General features: G+C 44.7%; 1 protein-coding gene across 2 annotated transcripts in view; it reads left to right on the forward strand.

Moving 5' to 3' along the window:
• LOC112113864 (multidrug resistance-associated protein 6) overlaps positions 1 to 18,155 on the forward strand; it is a 50,880-nt gene that overhangs the window by 14,145 nt on the left and 18,580 nt on the right. Inside the window, exons 9-21 of one of the 2 annotated variants that reach the window (XM_024210310.1) lie at positions 2,417 to 2,594; positions 3,059 to 3,280; positions 5,997 to 6,089; positions 6,637 to 6,840; positions 7,428 to 7,574; positions 9,550 to 9,637; positions 10,354 to 10,423; positions 12,011 to 12,137; positions 12,705 to 12,881; positions 13,319 to 13,486; positions 14,765 to 14,945; positions 15,385 to 15,448; positions 16,462 to 16,573. In XM_024210310.1, coding sequence (XP_024066078.1) covers positions 2,417 to 2,594; positions 3,059 to 3,280; positions 5,997 to 6,089; positions 6,637 to 6,840; positions 7,428 to 7,574; positions 9,550 to 9,637; positions 10,354 to 10,423; positions 12,011 to 12,137; positions 12,705 to 12,881; positions 13,319 to 13,486; positions 14,765 to 14,945; positions 15,385 to 15,448; positions 16,462 to 16,573 — 1,831 coding nt within the window. The remainder of the gene's footprint in view (positions 1 to 2,416; positions 2,595 to 3,058; positions 3,281 to 5,996; positions 6,090 to 6,636; positions 6,841 to 7,427; positions 7,575 to 9,549; positions 9,638 to 10,353; positions 10,424 to 12,010; positions 12,138 to 12,704; positions 12,882 to 13,318; positions 13,487 to 14,764; positions 14,946 to 15,384; positions 15,449 to 16,461; positions 16,574 to 18,155) is intronic. The other variant, XM_024210318.1, reaches the window with a different exon arrangement.

Below are 18,155 nucleotides of genomic sequence, written 5' to 3' on the forward strand. Positions count from 1 at the left end.
ATATATATATATATATATATATATATATATATATATATATATATATAAGCAATGAATGTGGCCATTGATTTCTCTGATATTTCCAATCAACTCAGGCAACCCAAAAAGAAATGCAGTTAGGGCTGTCAAGCGATTAAAAAAAATTATTGTGATTAATTGTGCGATTAATCGCGCTGTTGAACAATAATAGAATAACATTTATTTAAATATTTTTGGATGTTTTCTACATTTTCAAATATATTGATTTCAGTTACAACACAATGCAAAATGTACAGTGCTCACTTTCTATTTTTTCTTACTACAAATATTTGCACTGTAAAAAACAAAAGAAATAGTATTTTTCAATTCCTCCATTACAAGTACTGTAGTGCACTCTATATCATGAAAGTTGAACTTACACATGTAGAATTATGTACAAAAAAACCTGCATTCAAAAATAAAACAATATAAAACTTTAGAGCCTACAAATCCACTCAGTCCTACTTCTTGTTCAGCCAGTCAGACAGACAAACAACATGTTTACATTTGCCGCAGTTAATGCTGCCCGCTTCTTGTTTACGTCACCTGAAAGTGAGAAGAGGTGTTCACATGGCACTACTGTAGCCGGCGTCGCAAGATATTTACATGCCAGATGCACTAAAGATTCATATGTCCCTTCATGCTTCAACTACCATTCCAGAGCACTTGCGTCCATGCTTATGACAGGTTCTGCTTGATAAAGATTCAAAACAGTGCAGACCAATGCATGTTCATTTTCATCATCTGAGTCAGATGCCACCAGCAGAAGGTGGATTTTCTTTTTTGGTGGTTCGAATTCTGTAGTTTCAGCATCGGATTGTTGCTCTTTTAAGACTTCTGAAAGCATGCTGCACACCTTGTCCCTCTCAGATTTTGGAAGGCACTTCAGATTCTTAAACCTTGGATTGAGTGCTGTATCTTTCCTTAGAAATCTCACATTGGTACCGTCTTTGCGTTTTGTCAAATCTGCAGTGAAAGTGTTCTTAAAATGAACAACATGTGCTGGGTCATCATCCGAGACTGCTATAACATGAAATATATGGCAGAATGCGGGTAAAACTGAGCAGGGGACATACAATTCTCCCCCAAGGAGTTCAGTCACGAATTTAATTAATGCATTATTTTTTTAACAAGTGTCATCAGCATGAAAGCATGTCCTCTGGAATGGTGGGCGAAGCATAAATGGTCATACGAATGTTTAGCATATCTGGCATGTAAATACCTTGCAATGCTGGCTACAAAAGTGCCATGTGAACGCCTGTTCTCACTTTCAGGTGACATTGTAAATAAGAAGCGGGCAGCATCAGGGCCGCCCAGAGGATTCAGGAGGCCTTCGGCGGCGGGGGTCCTTCCGCTCCGGGTCTTCGGGGCACTTCGGCGGCGGGTCCCGGAGCAGAAGGAGCCCCCGACGCCGAATTGCTGCCGAAGACCCGGAGTGGAAGAAGCTCCGGGTCTTCAGCAGCGGGTCCTTCACTCTCGTGGGAGCCCCTGAAAAATTTCGTGGGGGCGCCTGTGGGGCCAGAGGCCTGGGGCAAATTGCCCCCCCGGGCGGCCCTGGGCAGCATTATCTCCTGTAAATGTAAACAAACTTGTTTGTCTTAGTGGTTGGCTGAACAAGAAGTAGGACTGGGTGGACTTGTAGGCTAACGAATTACACTGTTTTGTTTTTGAGTATAGTTATGTAACAAAAAAAATCTATATTTGTAAGTTTCACTTTCATGATAAAGAGATTGCACTACAGTACTTGTATGAGGTGAATTAAAAATACGTTTCTTTTGTTTATCATTTTTACAGTGCAAATATTTGTAATAAAAAAATAATATAAAGTGAGCACTGTACACATTGTATTCCGTTTTGTAACTGAAGTCAATATATTTGAAAATGTAGAAAAACATCCAAAAGTATTTAATAAATTCCAATTGGGATTCTATTGTTTAACAGTGTGATTAAAACTGTGATTAATCACAATTAATTTTTTTAATCGCGATTAATTTTTTTGAGTTAATCGCATGAGTTAACTGCGATTAATCAACAGCCCTAAATGCAGTAGATCATTTTACACTGCAGTTGCACCATACCGTGCTGGGAAAGTGTTATGCTAGGACATCTCTGCTCCAGCATGAGAAGGAGCAGTTGAATGTTCTGAGCTGCAGTAAAATAAAACAAAAACTAGGTTGGGTGCTGCCATTTTACATACTTGGGATGCTGAGCTGTTTGCCCAGCCTTCTATTGTTTTACTGACAAATATCAGCCAGTGAGGGTTACAAAGCCTGTAGCCTTGCTAACGACAAGACAAAAAATCCCCACTGTTTAGGCCTTTCTAAAAATACTGCCTGCTGTAAGGGACATGTATTTAGTCATCTCAGTTTGTATCCATCCGCTCAACGTTCTCTTGCAGCCTTTTCCTGGAGTTCATCATGGACCGAGAAGCCCCAAACTGGAAAGGTTATTTCTATGCAACGTTACTGTTCCTATTAGCTTGCCTCCAGACTCTGTTTGAACAACGTTACATGTACGTGTGTCTTGTATTGGGAATGAGGCTGAAGACTGCAGTCACAGGCCTAGTGTATAGGAAGGTAAGCCAGCTTTTCCCTTGGGGAGTTGTTTTTCTTATCAACCACTAATGTTTTTGATGCAATGGTATTTAATAACTACTACCCCAAATATGAATAATAGTTAAGAGCTATTTTTAGCAAATAATTCTGTGGTTACACTGCAAGTGAAGGGCAGCTACATAAATCTCCATGAGATCTGGGGAAAGCATTGTCCCGTTTGCTGTTGTGAGATTCATGGAGTAGCTCTTACATCTAAAAAAAGGACTGGAGAGCAGGGGGTGAAAGGTGTGCTTTGCCGAGCAAGCTAGACATTATTTCGTTTCTTGTTGGGCAATGAATAGACTCATCTGCAGGGTGAAGTCACATGACCCTGAATGATGTTTTCGTTCTTGATATTACAGTGACTAGGACTTGGCCTCTTTATGAGCCTGATCCTTCTTCCCTTTGACCTCAGCATGAATGTTGGTTATTTATTTTCTGAACAGAAGCTGATTTTGACTGTTTGGGCTCTTGCTTCTCCCACCCCCATCCCATCCCACCCCCAGATCTTGGTCATGTCAAATGCAGCAAGGAGAGCAGCAGCTGTAGGAGAAATTGTCAATCTGGTATGTGTCGATGTGCAAAGGTTAATGGATCTCATTATATATTTTAATGGGACCTGGCTTGCTCCCATTCGGATCATCATCTGCTTTGTCTTCCTGTGGCAGGTAAGAGATGGTCACATCTATCTGTTCCTATTCATGAGATCAATGGTAAAGATAAGTTGTCATGAGTCAGGTGTGAAGTTTGCTGCCCAGAACAACCTGATATTTCCATCTGTCTCTTTTCCCATCCATCTTTGAGCTCTGTGGTATAAAGCAAACACAAACACACACACTCATTAGAAGGAAAAATGAGTTTCCCCACACATTTAAATGTGTCTTTTCATTGTTGTTTGTTATTCTTCACTGGATGCCTTGCTTTGCTTCATCCTTCCACCCACACAACACACAGTTCTTGGCTTAATTTCGTGGATTCCAGTGTTCAGTCTGATCTCCTAGATAAAGACAGTGAATGCGACTGTTCTTACAACCTGCTCATGGAAAAAAGGGCTCTCTCCTTCCGGTGGTGCCATTTAGAAGAAAACTATGTTGCCCTTTCACAATCAATACTATAACTGTTTTCAGCTCTCTGACTTTCAGGGTTCTGGTGTTCAGTTATTTGGCACAGCCTTAAAACATAACAATGAGTATGACCTGCAATGTGAACTTTCCTACACTTTATCCTAAAGGCTGATTCCCATGAAGTCAGTGAGACAGTGAGGCAATTTGATGAGAGCGATCATTGTGATACTGTTATGAGAAATGTTCGTTGTAGGCTTACTGGGTAAACTAGATTTACTACGTGCCAACGTTAGGATATAAATGATCCTGAATTAGTGCAAGACTGAGATGAGCTACATAATGCTAGTGACCTTTCCATCCCTACATTTAATGAGGAGTGTATTATATTTCTGCAGAATAAAGCTCCCAGTTTTGAATCATGAGCATTTCTGTTTCAGCCTATTTGGTTCTTTGCCAGATGAAATCATGCATCCTGTGGGGTGGGATGATCATGTTTGTAAAGTCAGGCAGCTTTGAAGACTGGGGTCCTGAGAGACTTGCATTACCCCGCTTTGCTGACTAGGATGGCCCATGCTCTTGTTAGCACCTGGAAGGGCATTACAGCACCAGAAAGTGAATTAACAACTTCTGTATGTCATGTTGAGCATCACCGCCTTTCTGGAGATGGTGTTGCTAGTTGTCTGGGGGAACGCGGAGGTATTTGGGGGTTACTTGCAGGTAACTGATATAGAGATGTTGGTCCATCTCTTCATTTGGGAGTAATTAGTGCTCACATGAACATCAGAGACTGGTATAATCAGCTAGAGCCAGGAGTAATGCAAACTGCGATAGTGCCAATTCTACCACCCTACCTCTGCCCCAGGCATGCATCACTGTGATTATTCCAGTGCTGGCCTCTCCAGCGCACTGAGGTGATTTGTAACAGGAGCAGAGATCCATTAAACACTATGCTAAGAGAGCCAAACTTTTATAATTTACCATTCACATCAAATTTGCACCCATATATCCAGTGGTCCAAAGCTAGTGCAATAAAACTTTGCTGTTGCACTTTGCTAGCTGATTTAAATCCAGCCAGACCCTGCAGTATTGGCCCATGTGACTTTCCTAAGCCAGCCACTAGATGTCTCCATTAATGCATCCAAAGGCTGCTAGAGGAAATAGCAATGAAGTGTTGGTTCTCAAGCATGTTTCTGGATCTCTCACAGACGTGACTTTGTTTTGTTCCTTCAGGGAAATAAACATAATTCATCAAAATAAAAAACATTACCACCTATGAGACAGTCTATGAAAATAAAATCACTGGGCCAAATCTTCACCCACATCATTGGCTTCAATGGGCTTCCCCCGGGGTATATGAGAGGAGGATTTGCCTCTGTGAATTCAGTACTCGGGTGTTTTGCATCAGCACAGTTGAGTAAGGCCCATGATCACTCCAGAATTCTCATGGAAGGCTGAGGCGGCAGAAGGATGAATTGGTCACAGTGTCTTCATTAAAATACTCCTGAAGGCAGAGGAGGAAGAAAGTTCTAGGATTACCCAAAGGGCTGTGCAGTGAAGCGTGACTCACCAGCACGGTGCCTCCTGCTGGTTGTCCTGGGAATTTGCTCTTTTCCAGCATATGGCGCGCCCTCTGCAGGCCGGTGTCTCACCTGCCGCTGGCCCCATGTCCCTCCCGGACCATGGTGCCCTTTACCTCGGGGTTCTGCCCCAGCAGTACCCCCATGCTCTGGGTCTCCCCTCCCTAGGGAACCCCCAACCCTCTAAACCCACCTTGCCTCAGTGGCTACTGCCAATTATCATCTAGCCCCCGCTCACTGGGGCAGTCTGCAGTCTGTAATGGCCACTCATCATTGGAAAGGGGTTAGGACCTGCTGCCTTTGCCTATTCCCAGGCTGTATCTCTGCAGCCCCAGTACCTCTGTAGACCTTCAACAAAGCCTGCAGCCTGGGGTTTTGCCAGGCTGGAGCTCCCCAGTTCCCTTGTCCTATTCCCCAGCACTGCTCCAGTTCAGGTACCTTCCTCTCAGACAGCTAGCCCTTCTCCCTCCAGGGCTGGAGAGAGAGACTCCTCAGCTCCTGGCTCACAGCCCTTTTATAGGGCCAGCTGTGGCTGCTTCCCCAATCAGCCTAGCTTGGCTGCTTTTAACCCCGGCTTATAATTATCGGAGTGGGGCAGCCACCCCACTACAGGGTGTTAGACACAAGCCACAAGTGGGAAAACAGGCAAAGAACAAGGTGACCAGGAAAACTAGTATCTCTACAAATATTTCACCAATGTTTCTTGTGTTTCTACGGCAATCTCGCCTCTTCTCTCCTGGCAGCTCCTGGGACCATCTGCCTTGACTGCAATTGCTGTATTTTTAATTCTTTTGCCTCTGAATTTCGTGATCACCAAGAAGAGAAGTCACTGTCAGGTACTTTTTGCCTCCTAAAATTGCAAAATGTTATCATTGACATGTGAATTTCTGGGATTCAAGATCTAGCATCACAGATTAAATCCCATCATTCTCACCCAAGTAAGAACCCCATGGAGCCCAAGGATAAGGAACAAAACAGAGGTGATTACATGTAGGTATATTGTAATTGCACTGAGATGTGACTAAGTGATAGCTCAGTGTTTGTTATCCATGCTGATTGTTGCTGTTTGAAAGGATCCCAGACATTCAAAGCCTCTGAAGATTGCTTATAGATTTAGTGTGAGCTCTCTAAATAGGATTATATTTTGCAGGTTCATAGACCAAAATTTTAATGTTTTTCTGCTACTACTAAACAATTAAATTGCCTGAAGCTACAAAAGTAAATATCCAACCTTACAGAGCTACAGGCAAAGGGCCCACATGTTACTTAATGGCCCGGAGATCCATTCCGAATTTACAGCCAGGTTCAAGGTGGTGGTCACAAAGACGGAAGAGTGGCATTTTCAGCATTCCTAATGACAGCCTCAATGGGCCTTTATTTTAGGAGGACCAGATGAACCATAAAGATAACCGAGCAAGACTCACCAATGCCATCCTCAGTGACATTAAGATCATCAAACTCTATGGCTGGGAGAAAGCCTTTATGGAGAAAGTACTCGGTATCCGAAAGCAAGAGCTTCAAGCTTTGAAAAGCTCTCAGATCCTCTTCTCGCTGTCTCTGTCTTCCTTCCACTCATCTACATTTCTGGTGAGCAGTTCACTCTCCTTTACAGCACACAGCCTGTTATTCCCTTAGCACCATAGCTGTGCATGGCGCTTTATAGACAAATCCAATAGACAGATGCCTGCCCAGAGAAATGAATCGTCTATTTGCCTGATTCTGCAATGGGTTCCCTGCAGGCAGATCCCTACACTCACACAGGGCCCACAAGGGCCTGAGGCTCTGTTCAAGTCCAGGGGTCCACCCACACCAAGCTCACTGCAGGATCAGGGCCTCAATATTTTTTTATAATGCACTGTTGCCTTTGCTGCTGTCCCATCCCAGCAACATACATTATCTAGGATAGCCTTCTGGAGGGGAATGTTCATGTCACTATCTCACTGTATTTGCAGTGCTGCAACAATCTCAAAAGCACAATAAGTGGCACAATCAGATTGGCTGAACTGTCACCAGATTATAAAAACTTTGCTTCTAGAACTCACAGGACAACGTAAATGGGTGTGGCGGATGCCACTGAGGTTTTACAAAACGAGTCCTGGGAGAATGACGCACCATCTGAGCACTGCTTTGCTGGTCTGTGAATACTAGTTTGCTTTCCCTTTGCTCCCTTGCAGATTGCATTTGCCATGTTTGCGGTCTACACCCTGGTGGACAAGCAGCACGTCCTAGATGCTCAGAAAGCCTTCGTTTCTTTGACCCTGATCAACATTCTCAACACTGCTCACTCTTTCCTGCCATATTCCATAAATGCCGCTATACAGGTTAGTTGCAGGCTATGTTCTCATTTGCTTGGTCATTACTTTCTTTTGCACAGCACTGGTCCGAGGTGAAAGTAGGGATTTCTTAAGGAGCGGCACACTCCTAGCTTAGGTCATGTGGGGAAGGCCATGGGAATTGGGGCGTGGCGCATGTGGGCATGCAGTCATCCAGATGCGTGGAGCCTTCTGGGTACTGCTATGCAGTCAATGTTCCATAGTGTATTGAACGGGTTAGCAAGAGCAGTTTTTTCCACTCTGTTTTGGCTGTCATCATGAAATGTAATGTTAATGATTTGGGTTTATGTTCATTCACATGGAACAACAAGGATGTATTAAGATCAGGGGCAGTCTTAGGGATAGGTTAAGTAGGCTGCCACCTATCCCATATAGCAAGATGGGACCATAACTCCCAGGATGCCACATCTCAGAGTCTGACGAAATAGCATTGTGATGGTCAGACTCAGCAATGGGCCGATTCCAATCCACGCTTCTCCAGCCGGGAAGAGGGTGAGCTCCGAACTCCTGCTTCAGAAATGTTTTCTTATTTCTGGCTCATTCCTGTGCAGAAGGCACCACTAGATCTCGGACGTGTCCCAGGCTCCATTATGCCGAGCGGGGTGATTAAAGCAGACTGAGACAGAAGGGGAAGGGTTCTCAGCACTAGCCCATGAGAAGAGGGGGAGTTGTGAGTGAGCACTGCTCACCCAAGCCAGGGAGACGAGGAGGAACATCTGCTGCTTCTCGCAGAAGTGGGGAAGCTGGGCTTCCCTCCTGTCCCCCAAGATGACTGTCATTGCACCTCATTGAAGGAGCATTAGAGCCAGTGAAAAAGGATTCTGGGGCATATTTGGGAAACGATGGCCAACTGCAGACCTCCGAACAGAGAGAGGAGCACCCTTCCAGAGGAAGAAAGGACATGGAACGACTGGGTATTGCGGAGCTGGATGGGAACAAAGACAAGTGGTATGGGGAAAGGGCACCAACGCCCATTGTTGTCCTCGCTTACAGACAGCCCCCCAACTTGAAGCAAATACTCACCAGCAATCACACCCCACAGAACAAAAACACTAACCCAGGAACCTATCCTTGCAACAAAGCCTGATGCCAACTCTGTCCACATATCTATTCAAGTGACACCATCATAGGACCTAATCACATTAGCCACGCCATCGGGGCTCGTTCACCTGCACATCTACCAATGTGATATATGCCATCATGTGCCAGCAATGTCCCTCTGCTATGTACATTGGCCAAACCGGACAATCTCTACGAAAAAGAATAAATGGACACAAATCTGACATCAGGAATCATAACATTCAAAAACCTGTAGGAGAACACTTCAACCTCTCGGGTCACTCAGTAACAGACTTAAAGGTGGCAATTTTGCAACAAAAAAGCTTCAAAAACAAACTCCAACGAGAAACTGCTGAACTTGAATTAATGTGCAAATTAGACACCATCAACTCAGGTTTGAATAGAGACTGGGAATGGCTGAGCCATTACACACATTGAATCTATTTCCCCATGTTAAGTATCCTCACACCTTGTTGTCAAAGTGTCTGAAATGGGCCATCTTGATTATCACTTCAAAAGTTTTGTTTTTTTTCTCCTGCTGATAATTGCTCATCTTTATTAATTAGCCTCTTAGAGTGGGTAGGACAACCCCCACCTTTTCATGTTCTCTGTAATTATATATATATCTCCTTGCTATATGTTCCATTCTATGCATCCGATGAAGTGGGCTGTAGCCCATGAAAGCTTATGCTCAAATAAATTTGTTAGTCTCTAAGGTGCCACAAGTACTCCTGTTCTTAAAGCACCTAGAACGCTCAACTGTCAGTTTAATTTTCCACAAATAAACTGCAAACACCCAGACAATACCATTGCCAGGGAAATGACCTGAGCTGGGCATTCACTTGAATTGTAACCATTTACTATTTTAAATCCATTGACTGGTTTGTGTGTTTTTAACTTTCAGGCCAAGGTTTCCTTAAGCCGTTTAGCTGCCTTTCTTAATCTTGAAGAGCTGGATCCAAACAACATGAGCACAGTTACCTTGGACTACCGTAAGCATTGCCCTAGGGTGAATGCCCTGGTGAGGAGAGCATAGCACTCCGCTTCCACTAGTATTAGTTACACACAGCACAGGGAGTGTGCGCCATGTAAAATGTGGCTGTATCGCCATTATAGCCACTAGTTTCATTTGGTTCTCTCTCCTGTATATTAATGATTTGACAGATACAATTTTTATCCTCCATGTGTATTTTTCTTCCCCCAAAAAGAAATAATCCACTGCTGTCAGTTAAGCTTTTAAGAGGAGGGTCAAGAGAAGATTTGATAGCGTTAACATTAAAATACTCTTAATTATAATAATTAACTTCCTAGAATGCAGCCCTTAAGGGTCACTGAATAACTCAAGGAAGTGGTGAGGGGCCTGCAGGCCAGATCCTCGGCTAGTGTGAATCGGGATAGCTAGCCAGCTGAGGACCAGACCCACAAAAGCTCATCCCTAAGTCACTAGGACAAATCTAGCCACTGGTGGATATTGACCAAAAGTCACTTTATCTGTTGGTTTGGTGATCCCGCTCTAGTTGCTAGTGTATACGCATTCTACTGTGTGCACTCAGTTTGGTGATAATTAAACTGCATTAATCTTTTTTAAGCTATTGAGAACATTGATGATTTATTACATTGCAGTAAATAATTATGCAAATAGAAACAAGTACATTTATGTACCTCTCTAAATACCCATGTATGCCTTTCATGTCTCTTTATATGTTAGTACAGAATGGTATCACCGTAAGAAATGGAACATTCAGTTGGTGCAGAGGAAGCTCTCCTTGCATTAAAAGGTACAGGCTTTTATTTCATATAAATATTTCCAGCGATTCAGTGATCACCTCCAGTGCTGATCAACAGTCCTGCAGAGTGAATCCAACGAGGTCAGTACAGGATAGTTAGAGGGATTTCTGATCTAAATTTCCTACATTTTGTTTTTCTAAACATAGTTCAGCTTAAATTGCAAAATCAAACCATGCAGGACATTTACTGTACCTGTGTCCAGTCCAAATGTGGACACACTAATAGGATGTTCCAACTCTATAGTAGATTCTCAATTAGGCATATTGGTTTGTCAAACTGGCAGTTATCAGCCCAACCACCCACTTGTCCAAATATGAGCTTCGGGTGTCTTAATAAGACAACATGCTAAACAATCTGTTCCACCTGGCATTTGGCTGCGAAACTCGGAGTACATTTCCCAGACCTGAAGAAGAGCTTCATGTGGCTCAAAAGTTTTTCTCTCTCTCACCAACAGAAGTTGGTCATATTGCCTCACCCATCTTGTCTCTTTAGTAAGATAGCTTCCTTTGAAAACTGGAACAGTCATATGTCTTTCCTTTACAGTGCAAGCCATTTTATGCCATTCCATATGCGAGGTCCATTCTTGTGACCTCGCAATGCACAGCAGTTCCAGAAACGGATAATATTATAAAATGCAATAACAAAAAGTTAAGCGTATGCAGTGGAAGAAGGGGGGGTGTAGGAAGCTGACAGTACCTGAGATGGGCTCAAGTCACAAATTTGGATCTGAATCCTGATTCTGAGCATGCCAAAGTGCAAGGCTATTAAGATCCAGTACTTTGGCTGAGCTGAAAAACCTGGGGCGCAGCTGGGGAGCCATTGAAAGACTTGCCAGAAACAGACAGGAGTGGAGGAGCTTCGTCGCTGCCCTAAACGCCAGAGGTGTAATGGGAACATGATGATGATGACGACGACGACGACGACGACGACGACTTTGGTTTACACAAATAGATGGGCCTGTTTCAACATTTAGATCTAGATTTCAAATAGCCTCAAACAGGGGTTAGATCTGGGGTTTTGTTTAGAAGAGCCCATCTCTAGATGATAAAAAGCAACAGTGAGCAGAATGGGACAATGGCATCCTGGCCAGAGACAGCTTTGATGAGATGAGTTTGGAGCTGTCAGGAAAGTTAGTGTGGCAGAAGGAGATAGTTTGTCCCATATAACGGGGCCTGACAACTGACAGAAGGAAAGGGAAGCAACTTTTTTCTTCTCTCTTTAAGGCCTGGTCCCCACTAACCCCCCACTTCGGACTAAGGTACGCAAATTCAGCTACGTTAATAACGTAGCTGAATTCAAAGTACCTTAGTCCGAACTTACCGCGGGTCCAGACGCGGCAGGGAGGCTCCCCCGTCGATGCTGCGTACTCCTCTCGCCGAGCTGGAGTACCGGCGTCGACGGCGAGCACTTCCGGGATCGATCCCAGAACATCGATTGCCTGCCGCCGGACCCTCCGGTAAGTGTAGACGTACCCTAAGAGACAATAGCAAAAACGTTGCTAGTTTCCCTTGCAAATGCTGCATCTAAAAGGTACTGACGGCACTAATCTGGGGAGACACGGGACTCTCTTTTTGCAGGATAAATCTAACCGTGCCCCAAGGCTGCCTACTTGTTGTGGTTGGCCAGGTGGGAGCTGGAAAGTCTTCCCTGCTGTCTGCGTTACTTGGTGAGCTGCAGAAGTTGGATGGTTACGTGGCTATTAAGGTAAAGCTCTCCCTGGGTGTTTGCTTTCGATTAGCACTTATGAGCAGTTACCATGCTGACAAAGTTGCACATGGAGTCGCTGATATTTGGTGAAAACCCATCTTCTGCCAAACGTTGAGGGAGGAGGGGCAGCAAGGAGCCCTGGGCTGGCTGCAAGTTTGCCTCCCATCTTGCTCCAGTGACTTGGGCAATGACCTGGGACTGGGAGGGCTGGGTTCTATTCTCTGCTCTTGCACTGACCTTCTGTGACAAATTGGGCGAGTCATTTCACCTTTCTGTGTCTCAGTGTTCCCATCTGTAAAATGGGGCTAATGACGCTTTCCTTACTTTATGAAGTGCTTTGAGACCTATGGGGAAATAGCACTCTATAAGAGCCACTTATTGTTAGTGCTTGGGCTCTCATATTTTTGCATTACACAATGGCAGTAAGGTAAATCTAGGGAGGCGATTGTAAAACACCAGATTTCTCCTCTATAGAATACTTTTTTTTTTTTTTTTTTTTTGGCCTCTGAGAGGCTTATGAAAGAGACAAATGCATTAGTGATTTCACCCATTTCCATTTTATAGGGCACAGTAGCTTATGTCCCCCAGCAAGACTGGATACAAAATGCTTCCGTGGAAGAGAATATCATCTTTGGAGAAGAGATGGATGAATGCTGGTATAACAGAGTGATTGATGCTTGTGCACTGCAGCCAGACCTGGAGAGCTTCCCTGCAGGAAGTAAAAGTGAAATAGGAGAGAAGGTATTTGACCAGTTACTATCCCCCGCCAAGCTTTCCATGCGTGCCCAGTGACTGTGGGTGCCCAGCTTGAAACACCTTAAAGGGAGAGGGCAGGTGCTCAGTGCTTGCTGAAAAATCAGGCTCTAATTTAAAGGTGTCAGACTGGCCACCTGAAAATTGAGGCACCTCAAACTAGGAGAAATGGTTGAAAACGTAGGCCAAAATCAATAACTCCAAGCTGTTATAGGGTCCCCTCCCGCACGGCTGCAGAAATTGATTGACTGATTCTGCCTTTAGTAATGAAAGCACTTCTGGGATGAAGAAGGTATAAGGCTACGTGAAACTTTATACAGCACATGTATAAAGTGCCATTAAACTCGTTAAGTCTCAGTGTAAAATAGTGAAAAGGGTCAAAACACATACCAGAGCATATGAAATACATCATTGTATTTCAACAGGGGATAAACATATCTGGAGGGCAGAAACAAAGAGTGAGTCTAGCTCGTGCGGTGTACAAGAAGGCAGCTGTTTACCTGCTGGATGACCCCCTTTCAGCCGTGGATGCCCAGGTTGGACAGCATATTTTTGAACATGTCATTGGACCCAATGGCTTACTGAAGGACAGGGTACGTAAACAAATTCATATCCCCCATCATAAATAATACACGAAAAAAATAGTTTTGGTCATCCAGCCTCTTTCAATGCCTGCCTTTGGTAGGAATAATCACTACATTGTATTGGTCTGCTCTATGCCCTTGTTGAATATCTGCAGCGACGGCACCTCGTGGCGTTAAAAACTTTGTCCTAATATCTATCCCAAGTGTTTCTCTTCACTTTCTTCTTCCTGAAGGGTGCTCTTTGCAGTCCTTATTCTTGTCAGAAACAATCTGAGCATCACCTCTCAGTGCAGTAGAGTGGAGAATTGGTCGGCTGTATGGTAGTTTCGCAATCTATGCTGTGGCATGGGCTTTGTTTTGTTAGCATGTAAGTTCTAAGTGCCTGCACTTTGTTAGTTGGCACGCTTTTTTAATTGGACAAGGATGGAGCAGAGCATTCTGACAAAACCAAGATTAAAGTCCAACATGAATGTGTAAGTAGAATGGATTCTGGAAGTGCTGATTATTAGTCCAGTTAGTGTAAGATGTATGGGTAAGAGTTCAGTAAAAGGCTACATTAAAACAAGCAATCAGTGCTTACAGACGTCAAATTTGTATTCACAATTAGATTGTGAGATTGAAATTATGAAAGAGACACACAGAACTGACTTTAGGCTTAATCAGCACTTGCAAAGAGTTTTTAAATGGAGATATCCCATCTCCTAGAACTGGAAGGGACCTTGAAAGGTCATCAAGTCCAGCCCCCTGCCTTCACTAGCAGGACCAAGTACTGATTTTGTCCCAGATCCCTAAGTGGCCCCCTCAAGGATTGAACTCACAACCCTGGGTTTAGCAGACCAATGCTCAAACCACTGAGCTATCCCTTCCCCCTTGTATTGTATATTAGTTTGATTGTATATTAGAAATAGAGACATGCTCAAGTCTTATTTTGAAAAAGCTTTACTGACTTTCTTCCCACATACAATTGTGTGGAAATATCCTTGGACTTTCAAATCAAAGGGCAACTTCGTACCAAGTGTAACTTCACTGAAGTTAATGGAGTTGCAGAAGGGATGAATTTGGCTCTAAGACGTTCAAGTTAGTGACAATAAATCTGACATAGAATCCGAGGAATGCCATCCAAGCTGAGAGGTTCAGCCTTGGTGGTAACATGAATGGTGAAACTGACTAGATCAATCGCACTGCCGGAGGCGTTCACCTGTGCAGTCCCTTCAGTAGACAGAAGAGGCTGCGCAGGGCAGCAGAAGGCTGGAGCAATTATAACTGGTATTTATTTATTTAAAGTAGACTCGTGTTCTGGTGACTCATGCAATCAACATTTTGCCCCAAGTGGACAATATTGTTCTGATGGTGGATGGAGAGATTTCCGAAACTGGCTCCTACCAAGAACTTTTACAGAGAAACGGGGCTTTTGCAGACTTTCTCCATTCATATAACAATGCAGAAGAGAAAGAGGGTGATTTACAAGGTACACCAGCTGAATAACTCTCTTTTTGGTTTCATGATTCATGTGTTTTCTGATTAATGAATGTTGTCTCAGTGGGGATCCACTGCTGTTCACACAGTGGAAGAGCAAATGAAAGAACAGATCAGGAAGAGCCGATCAATAATCATTAGCTTTTTTCTATTCATGAAATCTCAGGCATTTTCCCATGAGATCCCATACTGTGATGCATCCCACTAAATGGGGCTATGTATGCACAATGCATGAAAGGTACCATCTTATTAGGCAAGGATAATGCTATTAACACACATTATTCAATGCCTGTGCCATCACTGCAGCTTTGCTGAGGTGACCCACAAACACTTACCTTTATCGGAGTTCTTTCCAATGATCCCTCGTTCTCTCCGAGGCTAAACAGAACAAAGGAGGATGTAAGGTATTACAAGAATATTTATTCCCACAGCTGCAGGAAGCACCAAGGACATCATCGCTTCCAGAAATGCTGTGTCCCCAGGAAAGCTCTGCAGGTGAGTGTAGACCTGCCTCAGACACCCAAAGCACAAGCGCCTGCTCCAAAGCCCATTCCAGTCAATGGAAAGATTCCTACTGAGTTCAGTGGGGTTTGGACCGGGCTGTAAATGAATAGGATGTGCACATGGATGGAATGCATGGCTGTGAACAGGCACCACCACCTAGGAGTACTTTTAATAATATTTTCTCTATACTTCCCAAGGAGCTGTAAGTTTCCTCCCCAGAGTTCAGATGCTAGGCATGAGGTTGATAGAGACACTCCTCTTGTATTAAAACCACAGATCAACCAGTAGCAGTTAAAGGGAGGTAAGCAATCCTGTCAGGCCAGAGGGACAATGGGTAAGAGATGGCAAAGTAAACAAGGAGTAGACATTTTGGACTGAAGCCATAATGGGTTGTCAATCACAGTAACTGACAGACAGCTCCCATAGGAGGCAGGTTCAGACCCGTTAACAAGTGAACTGTTATTAGTAAAGTTTGCTTAAATATTTGATTCCTCAAGGTTATTAGCCCTCACTTGTGTGGTGCATCACATAGTTAACTGAACCATCATTGCTTTTGGATGGTGCTGGATTGACAGCATTAAAGGCTGAAGTCTTGTGGATTAGCCTCAGAACAGTAAAAGCACTGGCAGCAGAACTGCAAGCTTCTCTGTCTGTCAATGTGCCACCTCCCTGCGTGAGAGGATATTTCAGTCTCTGTACCCATTTAATCCGTGGCCTCTCTGCTGAGACTCCATAATAGTTGCCAGTTTGGGGAATGTGAACATCTGCCACTGGGAAACAGACCGAGACCAAACATTTCATCCAGTCCGCAGTTGGATGTGAAGAAGTTTTGTTCATCACCAATCTGTTCCGGATTCACATTGCTGGAGGTGTGCCCTGAATGCGGGGAATGCTCGGAGTAATTCCAGGAACCACAGAAACCACAGCCCTCTTAGTAATGCTTAAAAACGTCATGGTCTTGGATAAAAAATAATGGTGTTTGTTTTGCTTTTATAAATCAACAGATCTTCTATTATGAGAGATGGAGCCAAAGCCATAAATCAAGACTGCACAGCTGCTACAGCCCCAAAAGATGCGGGAAGATTAACAGAAGGGGAGAAAGTTCAAACCAGCAGGGTAACTGCAGCAATTCCTTATTAGAGTAATGAAATATAAAATAAACCTGTCATTGCAACAGGAACTTAGCTGGTGTAAATCAGCATAACACCGTGCAAGTCAGAGTGACACTAATTTGCACCAGTTGAAGGTCTGGTCCTATTCAACCTTATTTTGTGTAGCATCTTTCATACCAACCGTGTTCCCAAAATGCTTTATAGAGCTAAAGTGTAGCTAGAAAATTAGAATAAAACAGCAACAGAGGGAGAGAAAATTGTAGAGATGAAGAGGAAAGTCTTTCCATTATGATGGGTGGAGAGATACAAGACTGTTTCAAATGGCTTGTGCTGCAGAAGGAAAGTCTTTTGAGTCAACCGGGGGGAAGTGGTGTGAAGGGACAAGTGAGTCAACCGGGGGGAAGTGGTGTGAAGGGACAAGTGAGACAAGTGACAGGAGACACATAAGGTCAGATAAGGTTCATGGAAGACAGCTTAACCATGTCCTGAAATGTATGGTTAGAAGTGCTGTTGTTACTCTTCCATGGCTGCGGGTGAAGGCAGAGATGGGGCTTGTGGAGGTCAAGAGCAGGGGATGTGCGTTAACCCAGATGAGAGGATGCAGGGCCGGCTCCAGGCACCAGGCACCCAAGCTGGTGCTTGGGGCGGCACCTGGAGAGGGGCGGCGCGGGCTCCGGCCGCCGGGGAGAGCGGGGCCACAGCAGGGCTCGCCGCCCTCCCCCCAGGGCTCCGGCCGCCCTCCCCCCCGGCGCCCTGCCCCCGGCGCTCTGGCCGCCGGGGGGGGGGAGGAAGAGCCGAGCCCCCACCGGGGCTCGCCGCCCTGCCCCCGGCGCTCTGGCCGCTGGGGGGAGAGCCGAGCCCCCGCTGGGGCTCGCGGCCCCCCCCCCGGGGCCCCCGCCCCCCCCCCCCCCCACGGGGAGGGGGGGCGGCCGGAGGCTTTTTCGCCTGGGGCGGCGAAAAAGCCAGAGCCGGCCCTGCATGGATGAGGATTTCAGCAGAAGGGGAGTCCAGAGCGCAGTATACTCAGGCCAGGTGGGGGTGATGATGAGGAGACTTAGGAGATGTGGGAGGGAAAAAAATAGTCAGGGTCAAAGGTGTAAACTCAGTTACAGAGCAAAAGGCAAATGGGAGGTTTAAGTCCCAAAGCGGTATGGGGGTGGGGAGCTTAAGGAGAGTTGTGTCCAAGGGAAGCACATTCAAATGATGTTGCTTTCACCTTAAGGGCCAGATGGCGATCCCTGCACTCCTGCTGGTGATCAGTTACTCACATGCGTAGTTAATGGGTCTTGTCAAGTAATCACTTACCAATGGGAATAAAGTGGATCATAATATCACTCAAAGGGATAGTAAAATTCATTACTGCAAATAATGACACTTTCAACCCAATAAGCATTTGTACATTGTTTGCAATCACTGGTTAAAGCCTTGAGCTTGGTCAACATGGCTTCAAATTATTCATCCTGCACTGATAGGACAAAGAGATGAATGAGGCTGTCATGGCATGCGATGCGTAACAGAGAACATACACCATACAGCATTCCTTCACTTAGGAACAGACAGCTTAACAAGCCTGACCCTTCTTTCCC

The sequence above is a fragment of the Terrapene carolina genome, unplaced genomic scaffold (genome assembly GCF_002925995.2).
Source record: "Terrapene carolina triunguis isolate 2854851 unplaced genomic scaffold, T_m_triunguis-2.0 Scaffold93, whole genome shotgun sequence".
Classification (NCBI taxonomy): Eukaryota; Metazoa; Chordata; order Testudines; family Emydidae; genus Terrapene; species Terrapene triunguis.